The 15,104-nt window shown below is 38.1% G+C and overlaps 1 protein-coding gene across 4 annotated transcripts; it reads left to right on the top strand.

The window, feature by feature from the left end:
- Positions 1-161: 161 nt before the first annotated feature.
- On the top strand, positions 162-14,864 carry fkbp5 (FKBP prolyl isomerase 5). 4 transcript variants are annotated; one of them, XM_072382055.1, is made up of 11 exons: positions 162-466; positions 6,491-6,623; positions 6,778-6,922; positions 7,382-7,524; positions 8,685-8,799; positions 8,910-9,066; positions 10,521-10,611; positions 10,803-10,886; positions 10,968-11,153; positions 11,275-11,514; positions 12,044-12,134. In XM_072382055.1, exons 2-11 carry the CDS (start codon positions 6,519-6,521, stop codon positions 12,047-12,049), a joined length of 1,272 nt encoding a protein of 423 aa, XP_072238156.1. In that variant the 5' UTR covers positions 162-466; positions 6,491-6,518; the 3' UTR covers positions 12,050-12,134. The 4 variants fall into 4 exon arrangements, with proteins under 4 accessions (XP_072238156.1, XP_072238155.1, XP_072238153.1 ...); XM_072382054.1 differs by having other exon boundaries at positions 12,026-12,064; XM_072382052.1 differs by lacking the exon at positions 12,044-12,134 and adding an exon at positions 12,183-14,864 and having other exon boundaries at positions 165-466.
- Positions 14,865-15,104: the final 240 nt, after the last annotated feature.

The raw sequence follows: 15,104 nt of genomic DNA, 5'->3' as shown, positions 1-15,104 counted from the left end.
GCAGCGGTACAGCTACAGTACAGCCGGAACATTGTGTTACTTTGTGGCTGCTTTCCAAGACCTGCCCTTAATTTTACACTAAACGCCCTCCCACAACTCTACTCGTTTCTACCCCCCCCCCGCTCTCTGTTTCTTTTTTCTTTTTTTTTTTATTATATGTGTATCTCTGCCTCTCTACAGTATCTCCCCAGTGTCATTTTGAAGTCAGAGCTCCATGTGGCTACTACACCGGCACGTTCATCAGCGAGGACAGAGCTAAAGGAGGAGGGGGTGGGTTAAAGACAAAAAGAGCGCTACCTAATAACCACATGGACAGAACACTTGGTACCCTGCTGAACACGATATAAGAGGAAAAAAAGACACGCTTGAGGAGGAAGAGGAGCATTCTAACATTGACTGAGTGAATTTTCAGCTCCTAGTCGGCCGGTTTGGGGGAAGAATTTTTATAAGCGGTTCTCAAAGAGATGTAAGTCTTTTTTATTATTATTATTTTTCTCACTTATGACTGAATATTTTGTCACTAACAGACTTGATGAAGGAGTTAATTAAGTCATTAGGTATATCGGCTTTTTAGCGCTTCTGCTCAAGCCTGACTGAGTTACGTGGACACTTGTTAAACACAGCCTAATGATTTGCCTTTAAATCAAAGTCTGCCTAATTATGGAAAAAAGTAGTATTTTTAAATGGATGTTGAATTTTGACGCACGAGTTAAAGCTTTTGCTTCTGAAAAATAACGAGAAATGTGCGTGCGTGTGTGTGCGTGTAGGTGAGAGTGTATGAATGTGGTCCTTGGTTGTTGGTCCCAGCGGAGGTGGATGAGAACATCCAGAATCCCAGAAGGCTTAGGTGATTCTTTATAAATTACAGGCTTCCTGGCTGTTTCTTAGAATTATAACATTAACTCCTCATTATGTGCTGATTCATTTTCACCAAGTTGCACATTACAGGGCGTGATTGTAGTTTGTGAGGAACTCTAAATCTATGGGTGTATTTAGATTAAGACCAGGTGGGGGATATAAGCAAAGGTGGCCATCTGAAATGGACTGAGGCAAAACCTTCTAAGAAACTAAGAGCATTTTTAGTGTAAGATAGACCTTTTTGTCCACTGAGAGATATATTTAAGAGGTTTTCCCTGTTTTTTTATTTGCCTAACACCTGAAAAAAAGTTTAAATTAGAGGTTGTGGCACCATTTCACATGAAACGTACACAAAGAACAAGTCTTCTCCACTCTAGCAGCATATGTAAAAAAAAAGTTATGTGAATAAAGGCAGCTTTACAAGTTTTTCCTGCATCATTTGAACACCCTGTCCTGTTGAAAAAGGCTCCGTCAGTACGTTTAGATGACAGTGTATAGGCTTACCCTGCACAGCGTGTACTCAAATGTTCAGGTATGAATCAGCAGCCAAGTACGGATGTGAGACAGAATGTACAGATACACTATGTGCGTCTGTGGATGTGAGCTTTGCTTCATTGTGTTCTGTTCCTGCATTCCTCCACAGGGTATCTTAGTTTTGGTACATGAAGTCTACATGCCTACTTATCTGTGTTGTAACTATTTGTACCCTGTTTCCTTTTACAGTGTGTCACAGTTGTATATATTTCATGCTGGTTTAGGAACAAGATATTAGAAAAGATCAAACTGATGCATCCGGGAAGTTTCCCTTATGAGAAATGATTTAAGATGATACCTAGTTAGAACATCACTGTGTTTGTCGTCGTCCCCCCCACCCCCCACCCCCGCACACACACACACACTTTGTATAATTTTTTCACTATAAATATATGTTCAACCTGGACAAATGTGAAAAAAACTGTCTTTGTCCAAACATTTAAGCCCGCTTGTACGTGAGGGGGTCTTAGATTGGTTAACATTGTCAGGCTTTGCCAGTGGGGAACTGTGAATAGAAAGAACATTGTGTTCAGAGACACACGCGTAGACAAACGTGTGTGTTACATCTAAAATGAGATCCAGGAAATGTAAAAGATACAGGACAAGGTGTTGCTACTGATGGATGGACATTTTGTGCTGGTCTTGGGTACATGCACTCGATGTTTGAGAGAGGCAAAAAAAAAACTGATGAAGCAAAGCAAACTAATTTCTGTGAGACAGATCTTTGTGCCTTCACCCTGTGGGTTTGGGCTCATGAAAGATGCAGTGGCTTACGGTTTATAAGAAATCACTCAAATCAGATCAACTCTATTTCTTGATCAATATTGAAAACACAGTGTTGGTACTTGTGACTCAGGCTGAGTGCTGTTTGCTAATCGCATGTATTTATTTACTGGATCTTTAATAAGCTTGTCACCTAAGCAAAAAAAAAAATTCTATCTGCTCTTTCACGGCATCTTGGATGTAAGGCAGCTCAGAGACAAAGCAACGGATGGAAAAAGAAACCCTGCAATATTAGGGCAGAGAATAAGAGCTGCTGTTCCTCTCTGTCAAAGTAACCTGCTGTTGATCAAAGTTTATCATCTCATCTCATCATTGTGGAAATCCTAAGTGCCCAAAAAACTGTCTGATCAGCGCTCTGCATTACCCATCCTGAGTCTCACATTACTCCCGTGGCCTTTTCGATCAAGATTTTTACATGGCTCATCAAATTAAACCTGATTTCAGTGTTTTTAATAAGAAACGGAGCAGTAAAGGTCACATTTGTGCCAGCAGTGAAATGATCTCTTACCATCAAACATCTCATCTTGTAAACATAAACACAAAACGCAGCGTCTATATACTTACAAGCATAGAACCAGCAATTTAAGAATTATGCATTTACCTTTTAAGCAGTCAGAGTTGCATATTTCGCTTGCAGTGGTTTCGTTTTGAAATAGAAATTTATTGTCTCCTGTGTAGACACATTTGTCATTGTGAGAAACACAAAGTTCTTGTTGCTGACCTTCGCTGCACTGTGGAATGTTAGAAAAGAATAACCTAATTACACTCAGAAAACTCTCTGTACCTGATGCAGAGCCAGTTTGGGCTCAGAAGGTTGCACGTCTAAATTTAATCAAGCTTTTAAATGGAGCGGGTTTTTTTTTTTTTTTAGCATTGTGAGTCCTCAAGACGCGTCTACTTCTCTGTATTACTGACGTGGGTTCTCTCTCATGGTAATAGTGAAATTGTTTTCCTTCACAACTTTGACCAAAAGTGCTAATCTTAGTAACAACATGGTCCAGAGCAGCTGTGATCTGACACTATGCTAGCAAGCGTTAATGTCTCAGCTGCTGCATGTGATTATAGTCACCCAGTAGTGTTTGCCAGCATGTATAACATAGCCAAGTTGTTTTTTTTATTGTCTTCAATCAATGTCGAGATTGTTGTGCCAGGCAGACTGATAATTCTGTGTATAACTGGGCAGATTGACAATGTGCGCTACTGCGATGAAAGAGGCAACATTTAGCAGCTTTTAACAGCAACATATTGTTATTGTTTTTATTGCTCTGGCAAAGCTTGTGTTGGAATTCTTTCGGTCACATTAAGGTGTGAGACTTTGGCATTAAACTTCTGTTTGTCTGTCAGGGTACATACTGAACATTTTTGGTACGGGCATATTTCTGAAAGATCAAGTTTCAAATACCTATCCCTTATCATCACCAATTTCTGCATAATTTCATTCAGGAAAAGCACTTGTGCTGCTGCCTGTGTTAAGACACCACTTTACATTTAAGGGAAGCTTGCTTATTAATATCTAAATATGGCTTTCATTTGATCTGGTGAAAAAGGCTTTTGTTTTGCCCTCTTGCTGAATTGACACCAGTGTTAGATAGTTCAAATTATATTTAGTTGCTTCGTATAAAAAAAATACTATTCTATAAAATTGTGTGGCTGTTTTGTAATTTCGCAAACTAATTATTTGATAAGGTTAGGGTTGTTAGGGAATAAGTTGGGTTGTTAGGGAAATGATAAAAAGATAAAAACACATTGGATCTCATATTTATTTGGACTTTCATTTCACTGCACGCAGCATAAAGATATTCCTTGTTTTTGTCCTGTCAGGTTAATTTGATTTGCTGACATGATCTACATGAATTTCTGTATTTCACAACTGTAACACCAAAATATTTGGGACAGTTCCTCTCAAACATCTCCCCACATTCTCTGTTGAGGACAGGTTGGGACTGCATTTAGTCCACTCCGGCACCAGTATCCTTTTTCTTCCTCAGCCATGCCTTTGTAATGTTTGCAGACTGGGGTTTTTATGTTGTCTTTTTGAAAAATGCGTGACTGTCTCTGGAAAAGGTGTTGTTTTGAAGCAGAATAAGCTTCTCTAAGATCTATATGAACCCTTCTGCTTTAATGTTGGCATCATGGAGGTGTAAATGGCAAAGGGCATTATTTCAAACCCATACCATCACAGAGCCTGGCTTTTGGACTTTGCAGACACTTGGTGTGACCACAATACATATTTCCAGTGTGATGGTTCATCCCAGATGCCTCAGAAGTCGACACTGCCTGTGAACAAGGCTAAAATAAGGCTTTGATTTAGGATTGAAAAGTTTCAAGTGGAATTTGTGAACATAACTTCATCGTGCTTGACAAAGGTTTCCCACTGTCATTGATGTCAGACCTTGATGCAGTGCTGTCTGAGGGATAAACAATCATGGGTGTCCAGCTTACTACCCTTGCCCCTTATGCGCTAAAATTTCTCCATATTCCGTCAATAATTTAATGATTTTGTTAATTTTTTTTGACAAACTGGGAAATACTCTGAAAATACTGTTTCTCTTTGCTCCTCAACAACTTTGCTGAATACTGTTTTTGTACCAGTCATGATTATAATCACCTGCTAAGTGTTCATCATCTTTTTCATTAAATACAAACAGCCCCTGTCTCAATTCTTATACTATTATACCATCTAAATGAATATATGAATGAATAAATGATAAATGTAAACTAAAACGTATATGTAAGATATACATAGTTGCTTTTAGATTAGATTTTTTTCATACTTTTTCCAGATTTGACGTTTTAGATGAGCAAAAAATCTATCAGCTTCAAATAACACATTTACGTCACTTACCTGTTGTCCCACTGTATGAGTGGGTGTGTAGAGGAGCTACTTGTGTCATGCTCACAGTGAAACTCTGAAACAGCGAGCAGTCAAGAGGTCAGAGCAGTGAAACTGTGACATCGATGATGGCAAAAGTGTCTAAATCAAATATTTTTCTGTTTATTCAGCCCACTCACCGTGAAGCAAAGTCGGCTCAGCGCCTGATAATGGATGTGAAACGCACGTGAAAGTGATGAAACTCTGTCTCTTCTGGCATCATGTTGGCTAGAATGTTGGGGACATTCTGATTCGTATACACATTGGGTAATGTTTGAAATCATGGCCAAGTCCAGTCGATAACTGAGTTTACATGATAGGACTTGTGATGATGTTAGCCAACACTCGGGTATCAAACAGATAAATGCATTTCAAGTTTCAGTCTATCTTCTGACAGTTTGCAAGGCTGGCTGCTGAACCTGAATGCTCCATGTGAAACAAAAGATGTCGGATCTATATAATATGTATCTTCTGTACTGTTCATAATTGTTTTCATCACAGCAACTGGAATTCCTTATCTTATTGATCAATATTATTCCACAGAGAAAGCTTTATGATAATTACAGTGCACTCACTATTTAAATGACACTGTAAGGTGAATAAAAGTGTAAAAAAGAGTTTAAACATTGGTGACAAATGCCCTCACAGTTATTTTATGAAGCTAAATGAATCAAATTACTACAAGAGAAGACCAAAAAAAAAAAAAAATCAACATTTGAGTGATAAAGCATGGTCAGACAAAACCAAACAATATACAACCTCAAATTCTGATAAGATACCATATCAGTGTATTGATCAGTTTGTGATGATGCATCTGTATCAGCACGGAGTGCCTGTGTGTTGAGCCCACGCTTTCCCTTTGTGTATGAAACTCTCAGATAAAAGACTACACTAATATTGAAATGCTCATTAGAAAATGAACAGCAAGGGCGTCTGAATGTAGCTCAGGTTTAATTTTGGTGCCAGTAAAATGTCCAGATATCATTTATAGATTGTTAAAGAGCACAACTTGCTTTACTTCTGTGATTACAGAAAAAAAGTTGAATGAATGAAGAAAGCAACATGCTGCCACCTTAACACAGCTTTACAGTACTTACTCTGTGAGGGGATCAGACAGTTGGGGTCAATGTTAACAGCAAATAATTCAAATGCCTTTCCAGTAGAGGAAATAGATTTAGAGCATGTATCCCTCAAGAGCAACAAGTTGTATGATGTACTGGAAAAAGTTGCTTTTACCGAAGGGACTATAGAGATGCTGGTTTACATTTTTTTTATCCAGGATTATGACTTTCCAGTCCTTCTCCACAAATTTGCTTTATATCATGTCATTTTCAATGCTTTAAGTTCCCAAAGTGAAAACATGCGACACCAGGACATTTGAATAATTACCAGTCCTCAAGTTGTTAACATGCTGGCTTTTGTGTTTGTTCATATCTTTTACAGTGTTACCGTGTGATGCCCATACGCAGAAATGACCACTGATCAGGATTTGCCCATGGATGGCCCATCAGCCACAGCCCTGTTTGCTGCAAAAGGCATTGATGTAACACCAAATAAAGACCGAGGAGTTATCAAGGTGTCTATTGATATTGATTCAGTTTTGACATTTTTACTGCAGGCAAAAATCATTTTACCACCATATGATAAATCATGACTTTGTCTTTAGATCTTACAGCTGATGCAATTTTAGGTTTCTTTGCTAACTGCAAAGGTTATCTCTCTGCGTACAGGTTGTGAAGCGTCAGGGGCTCGATGGGGAGGGGCCGATGATTGGTGACAAAGTCACAGTCCACTACACTGGAAAACTGCTCACTGGGAAGAAATTTGACAGCAGTCGAGATCGCAAAGAGCCCTTTAGCTTCAATGTGGGCAGAGGTGGGTACCAACAGGCATTACTGTCATGGCTTGTGGGTTTTGTTGTGTTTCTTTTGGCATGTTGTGTCATGTTTTTTTGGATTTATATCATGGTCTGATAATATCTTCTGGCAGAGGTTTGGTTAGTCTTGATTTCGCTAAGGTTCTCAGCATTTAAATTTTCTTCCCTGTGTTGACAGCCCATAAGTAACCACGTTTTGGTAGAAAGGAGGAATGCTTAATCATTTAGTAACTTGCGCTGGTGTCTTATTTTAGGGATAGTTCAATATGGGATATTCTATATCCAAAGCTAATATAATGTCCTCGGGCACTAACCTCACATTTTATGTCTCTCAGCAAAGAACTAATTGATTTAAGTGTCTTTACCAAAATGGTTGAACTATACCTTTAAATTCTCATCATCTTCTTTGTTGTGAGATATTGATTGAGTCTGTATGATGAACCTTTATGCTCTCACAGGACAAGTCCTCAAGGCCTGGGATATTGGGGTGTTGACCATGCAAGTAGGTGAGGTTTCCACCTTTCTCTGTAAGCAAGAGTATGCTTATGGAGCTTCTGGAAATGCCAGCAAAATTCCTCCCGGCGCTTCAGTCATGTTTGAGGTAGGTGTGCCATTTGTGCCATGAATTAGTTATTCGTCACTCCAAGGTACTCTGATCATTTAGAAGCATACCTTGTGTCTTTGAAGATGGAACAGTCGGGTCATAAAATGAACTGGTTTGTCTATTTTACTCTTCCTTCAGTCAAACAGCTGGCATTGTCTGGGTGCCACAGTATATATTTAAGTCAATAATGGCAAAAAAAGGCATTTAACGCCAATTTTAGGCCTCAGCTATGAGTTGTAATAGCCAGGTGTAAACTTGATATGTGAAGAATCATCATATGTCACACAAGCAAACCTTTAAAGTAATGAATTTGCCAGCCAATAAAAATCTTCCATCTAAAGGTGAGAGATACTGCATAAACCAGAAGTGAATGATGAAAAAAACATACAAAGTTAAAGTAATATGACATAAAATGACCTCATAAAGAGTAGGGTGCAGTAGTTATGTAGAAAATCTTGTTTTAGAGTTAAAGTTGCTTTATTGGTAGGTCCTGTGATGTTTTCATGTAACTTGTGTCTGAGAGCAATTATGGAACTATTCAATATATATAAGGAATTTTTAAAGAGCTCACACAAAACCATGTCAAACTTTTTGGCTAGCCTTGTTTTCAATTGGCAACATATTCACAGCTACGTCTTATTTGAACTAGACTACACATCATTTACCTGTTCGGTGTACGAGATCCTCTCATTTTCTCACTTTCGCTGAAATTGTTCCCTTCGTCACTGAATTGCTCTGCTAAAAAAAAACTAGCTTTTTTGGCATAACTGCCACGGAAATAAGCAGCTACAACAAACAGTTGCTCCAGTCTCCTTTATCTGTCATATCAGTTCCTGTAGCCTACTTTGCTTTTTTAGACTTTCTCACAACTAACCTTAACTTCACCATCAGAACTGATAAATGAGCAGGTTGAATGACATTTACATTGACAAAGTACGCTGTGGCAGATTTTAGTGGGATTCTCAAGAACAGCAACCCAACAACTGAAATTAATGGAAATATTAGATTTTTTACTTTGATTTTTGACTCAGGCATATATGGCATATACATATACATATATATGTATGTATAAAGAGTTTCTCTATTGAGTTTTTTGTATTTTGTCATGTATTTGTAATTATGAGGAACACTGATGAAATGTTTTCCCCACAAAACAGATGGAGTTGCTCAGCATTGATGGAGAGAAGCTCACAACTGATGGTGGTATCTTCAGAAGAATAAAGGTCAAAGGGGAAGGCTACAGTAACCCCAATGAAGGAGGAACTGTTGACGGTAGCAATATTATTTTCCCACAGATAACTGTTGAAATTGCGCCAGTTGACAAATAGCTAGAAGATGAAATAATATAATCAGAGGATAAAACTGTGACATCTTTTCAACAGTACACCTGGAGGGACGGTGTGATGGCCGATTGTTTGACTGCAGGGACGTCAGCTTCATAGTTGGACAAGGTGAAGATCAAGGTGTTCCTCTGGGAGTGGACCGAGCTATGGACAAGATGCAAAGAGGAGAGTGCTGTTTACTTTACTTAAAACCAAAGTAAGTTACATACAAATCTTGAAATGTGTGCAATATGGGTCTACTCTGTCAGTGTCCTTACAGTGACTTATTCTCTGTGTGCAATTTCTATTTCAGTTAATATCAAATTCCCATCAGAAAAAAAAACCCCACATTTATTTGAATGTCATCTCTTGTTCTTTACCAACATCTTGCATTTTAGAAGTGCTATTGCTACTACATTTTACTGTACATGTCTAGCAAAAATGTGAGCAGTAAAATCATCCAGAAATTCTATAAAATAATGCACACTAATAAGCCATAACATAAGCCACTTTCAGGTGAAGTGAGAAACACTGCTCATCGTGTTAGTATTTTAAAGCTCTGTTAGGAAAACCTGCATCATAGCATTCAGATGGATGCAATTTGGACATACCTTCTTATACATTTTGCAGACCAGTCAACAGCTAGTACTCGTCTATGAGCTTAAAACTCATCATTCTTATAAGACATGCATATATTTTGTCTTTTGCACCTAGATGTTAAGTATTATTGCTAATAGTATATTATTTTCATTTGGTCATACAACAAAATTATTTAGAATTAGCTTTTTTTTAAAAAACTTTTCCCAGCTCCAAATGAATTCCAGATGAATTTTTTCAACAATACCCCCCACCCACACACACACACACACACTTTGGAAAAGGGCAGTTGTTTGAAATATAAGTAAGACTGGCATAGTGCTTGGAATAGTATATTGAACACATATGCACTACAACCTGAGCCACACACTATCATCCCCTGAATTAGAAGTCTTATATACATGGAGAAAAACATAGAAATTCAGATGAGTAACAGAAACACAAAGCACACGATGTACTTTCTCAAACCACGTAATATCAGTCCCTCATCCCTGCCCACTCCAACCCTCCCCTTCAGTCACTTCAGGCAAAAGCATTACAAAGTAGTCTACTGGTGATTAAATACCAGGAATTCATTGCACACTAACGTCTGAAAACCTTGAGAAGACGCCAGGAAATAGTCAACTAACAATGAAAGAAGCCTGAAAGATGAACATAAACAACAAAAGAAACAAGTGCTTCTATAACTCAGATTTTAAAAATCCACATTTATCTTCAGAGTGGAACTGGTTTCAGTTGTTTATGCATAAATCAGAGCTATCCATTCCCACACAAGCAGCTCTATCTGTGTAGAAAACTCTACTAAAGTGCCCAGATTTATGGTCTTCATTTTGTAGCATCTAGTTTGAATATGTAGATATTTTATGTATGCCATCACACACACCACCATCTCTGTAATTCACGCCTATATGGAACCAACTGTGAGCGATGATTATTTTTTCTTTCCTTTTTCCTTTTTCTCTTTTTTTTGTCGTCATTATTTGCATGGTATCTTGAATTGAAGAAATAATTAAGTGCTTCTTTGTTGTTTCTGATTGTTCGTCAATATTCTGAACAATGTTGTGGCTTTCACAGTTATGGCTTTGGAAGCAAAGGTAAACCGGAGTACAAAGTTGGACCAGACAAAGATATTCTGTATGAAGTAAACCTCAAGGACTTTAAAAGGGTGAGCGCTAGTTTCAACTTTCCATGGTTTAACTTTCTATTATATTAGATTTGATAAGAACGAATGTTGGAGTTGTTTTAGGTTGATTTCCTATCAATACAAATTCAAGCCCATTTTGAACAAACTTGTAAATTCAGCTGATGACTTCAAACATACATAAAACTCACCGTGTTTCACTGTGTTGGCACAAGGCTAAAGAATCCTGGGAAATGGACCTGGACGAAAAGCTGAATTTGGCTGGCGAAGTGAAAAATAAAGGGAATCAATATTTTAAGGTAAAGTTTGCATAGCGACCATTTTTTTGCTTTTTTTTCTTGTTCGTATCTTCACAGTTTGTTATTATATTACATTATTAGGCAGGACTGTACCACCAGGCAGTCATCCAGTATCAGCGCATCATTTCCTGGTTGGAGATGGAGTGTGGTTTTGGTGTAGAGCAGCAGAAGACGATAAATGACCATGTTTTGACAGCCCACCTCAATTTGGCGTTATGTTTCCTGCGGCTAAATGAGTTCTCACAAGCTGTGGAAAACTGCAACAAGGTGAGCTGCATGACCCTGATGACATATCCATCCCTCGTTGTAGCTGCTGGATGTTTGGTTTATACTGTGTGTTTAACTGCTACTGAACTATACTGTTCCATTGTGCGTGTGTTTGTGGAAGGTAATTGATCTGGATGACAGTAACGAGAAGGCTCTGTTTCGCCGCGGGGAGGCCAGGCTCCTCCGCAACGAGTTCAGCCTGGCCATGGCAGACTTTCAGAAAGTGCTGCAAGTCAACCCCTCAAATCAAGCAGCTCGTGCTCAGATTTCTATCTGCCAGAACAGGATTAAGGAACATCATGAACAGGACAAAAAGATCTATGGCAACATGTTCCAGAAATTTGCCGAGCAGGACGACAAGGTCTGTGAACTTACTATTCTTGTCTAAATATAGTTCAGTAGTCACCCTCTCCTGTTTTTATCTTTTTTGTTTTCCTGTCCTTTTCTGTTTTTCTTTTTTTTTCTATTTTCCTTTTCTTGTCCCTGTTATGCCATTTTTAAGATACAAGAGCATTGAAGATTCACACATTTAAAAGTAGTATGATTATTTAAAACACTTAGTTCCCAACCCACCCACACACACACACACACACACACACGCATTAAGTAGCTAATATAGTATATAGTGTAATAAAGAATAACTGCTTGAGAGAACACTTTGTTCCCTGGAGTTTTATGACCTTTTAAAGGAGCACCTGATTGACTCCTTTATTTATTTTATGGTTTTAGGTACATTCTGATGGTAAACTATACTGGCATATCGTGCATGTTCTGTATTATACTGACCTCTAGTGTTAAGTAAGATTGTCTCACCTTCATATAAGGATTACAATGAAATGGAGGATTATGACGAAAATATGTGTATTTTACAGGTTTTTTTCTTTTCTCAGAAGTAGTTTTAGACATCATCATGAAATGGACAAACTTATGAAGAGTACTTGATTTAATGACCCATCTCAGAATGCGAGGTTTCTTCTAGACGACTGTCGTCATTTGTGCTTCATCTGAAACACTGTGTCTTCTGAACAGACTGGGAAGACAAAGAGGAGGCGGGGTGAAAGCACGAGGACCAGCATGAACGGTGAAGTTGGCATTAAACGACGGCGGAGGAGTCAAGACTATCTGTCATAACAGTGACATTTGAAAGGGTGAAGACAAAGCTTCCCGTCCAGGGAGCAGAGGCTGAATTGAAGTTGAAAAAAAGCCTCTTCTCCAAACCTCTTTATCCCAAAATTCAGCATGACCATTCCTGCATATAAAGCGGAGAGTGAGCAGGGATGTTTGTGAGCCAAACAGCATTTCCCCTGTCACGTGGACTGTTGAACTGCTAGGACATTCCTCCCTATGGAGATAGTACTACAGATTCACTAAGTGAAGATTGGTGAACACTTCTGGCCCAAACTTTTAGCTGTAAAAAAAACATTGTTTCATTTCCTCTAAAACACTGAAGAATCCCATATTCTTTGTCAATTGGCAACTGTGTGGAGTTGACATGTGCCTCCATAGTGTGTTTCTGATTCCAAGACAGCACTCTATGGTTTTCAACCTCTGACTTGTGTTTGGTATTAAGCCTTTTTCAGGGCAGCTGCATGCATGTATCATGAGGTATTTGGGATTCAGACTTGAAACTTTGCTAAGTTTAACATGTGCAATATATTTTTTGGATGAGAGGTGTATCAAGTCCGAATAGCTCAAAAAAAATAAATGATACATTTCTCTTTTGCCCACAACTTAGTGTTAGTTCCCAACGAATAATTAGCGTGAAAGCATTTACAGACACATGTTTTTATTTAGATTTGGGAAAAATGGAAAAACTACTAATGAAAGACTTCCACAAGTCACATGGATAGGATGTTTTGCTGTTATTATAAATCCCTGACACACACCCTGCGTTTTCACCAAACAACAGAAGCAGAGTTTGAACAAAAAGCACATATTACAGGTACCAAAACTGTACAAAAGCATTTGAAACTGTTGTCATTTTAAAACTGGAGCAAATTCATAATTCACTATAATCAGTGACATTTTGGCTCCAGACCTTTTGTCTTTGGAACCCAAACGGATGTTTGGAGTGGCTACTTCCAGAAACCAGATGGTCATGTACTAAAATAACATATAACTTAGACATTCATGCTGAAATTTTCTTTTTTATCTATTCAATGTGTTGGTCAGAATATACAGGCAGTTTGTTTCATGAAAATCAGTCTGGTTCTGTAGTTAATCAAACAAAGGATGCCAGGCATGTGGGAGTAATGAACTCTGGGGACTGTTTACATTTCAAACAGTTGGCAGCTGCAAAAACTTTGATACGATAAAAACTACAAAAGATGAAACATGTTGAGCTGAATGTTTGTGCAGCACATCATGGTGATGCAGTGGTTAACGCTGTTGCCTCACAGCGAGAAGGTTCTGTGTCAGCCGGGGCCTTTTTGTGTGAAGTCTGCATGTCGTTTCCGTTGGTTTTCATCATTTTCCTCCCACTGTCCAAAGACCTGCATGCTAGGTTAATCCATGATTCTAATTTACCTGTAATTGTGAGCATGGATGTTTTTAATGTACCCCACCTCTCGCTCCGTGTCAGCTGGGACAGGCTGCAGCCCATGACTCACTATGTCGAGTAAAGTCTAAGGGATAAAGCAATTATAGCTGATTAATGGATGAATGTTTACGCTCCGGAGCTTTAATGGAATTTAGAGATTGACAACTCAAACTTTCTACTTCTGTTGTCAGCTGATTTTGCAAAGAAAACGGCACAATTGACATTGCATATAAATATGTCATAGAAATACTTGTAATTACAATGGAAACCCAACATAGAAGGATTCCACTCTCGCCTTTGTTTTTGACAGGGCTAGTTCTTTGGTTTCATCTAAGAGAGGGACATAAGGACTGCAAATACGCTTTAAAATCATCAGAAATTTCATGATTTTTTTTTTCTGCTCTAGTGTTGTGATCAACTACTTGACTTAACTTCTTTGCAGTGATTTTTTTTTTGCCTGGGTCCTGAAATAGGTGTTTCTTTACTAAATACTCAATCCATCTTTTCTTTTTTTTTTTTCCAAGTGTGTGTACGTCAGTGTAGTGGACAATATTGCACTTTGGTGATTGTCAAACCGACACTGTCGTCTTTTCATGAAATGTCCGGATGAAATCTGGACAATAATATTGAGATGTTTTATAAACATTGGTTTGTTCGGAATGAAAACCTTTGCTGTCTTAAATATTTTGTGTAAAAAAAGAAAAAATTAACAGTGACAACAGTGAGTGTGTGTCTATTTACATTGTCGTATGTTTGCGAGGTTTTTAAACCGCTTGTTGCTAAATGTTTTCAATTGCTGCTGGCTCTAAACATTCAAATATTTTGTACATTGGAACTGAGCATGAAGTGCTTTTTCTAGCCATTATAAAGTGTAGTCATTGATTTACAGACTGTTTTACCCAACTAAAAGTCAAATATTTCCAGGCTTCTTAGTAATGCATTCATTGTTTTTAATATCTTGATAATAAAGATTCCAGATGCAATTTTATTAAATAAGAACGATACAAATGCAGCTGGGTAAAAAAAAAAAAAAAAAAAGGTTTGATCAGAACTGAAAGTTTTCTGTCATTAAAATGTGTTTACATGTATCCAGAAGATCATTGTCCTGTAAAGAAATGATCAATGTTTCAAACCGGCGTTTATGCAAAAGAAATATTTTCAGACAAACAGTTCGTGCGTTACCTTTGTTTGTGTCGTCTTTACACACGCCTGCGTGCACACACATATTCACGCACACGGGTGTGTGTCTGCTATAGGAGAGGCAACGTCTGAGGGTCACTACATAACAGTATTACAAAGATTAATATATGTGCAGAAATTTGAAATATCAGCTGAGGCTACTAAATCAACAGTAACTGCTGTAATTCTTTCCCCCCTTCTTTTTTTAAAGCTAAAAGCCCTTAGCTTTTAAC

The sequence above is a fragment of the Leuresthes tenuis genome, unplaced genomic scaffold (assembly GCF_036924035.1).
Source record: "Leuresthes tenuis unplaced genomic scaffold, fLeuTen1.0.hap1 SCAF_3, whole genome shotgun sequence".
NCBI classification, from domain to species: domain Eukaryota; kingdom Metazoa; phylum Chordata; class Actinopteri; order Atheriniformes; family Atherinopsidae; genus Leuresthes; species Leuresthes tenuis.
The sequence above is the reverse complement of the archived record's forward strand: the minus strand, read 5'-3'. Positions and strand labels throughout refer to the sequence as shown.

Excerpts from the sequence above, each read along its gene's own strand:
- fkbp5 (XM_072382052.1), top strand. The coding sequence starts at position 6,519 with ATGACCACTGATCAGGATTTGCCCATGGATGGCCCATCAGCCACAGCC. Across the intron at positions 6,923-7,381 it reads TAGCTTCAATGTGGGCAGAG|GACAAGTCCTCAAGGCCTGG; the intron begins GTGGGTACCAAC and ends ATGCTCTCACAG. Across the intron at positions 9,067-10,520 it reads TTACTTTACTTAAAACCAAA|TTATGGCTTTGGAAGCAAAG; the intron begins GTAAGTTACATA and ends TGGCTTTCACAG.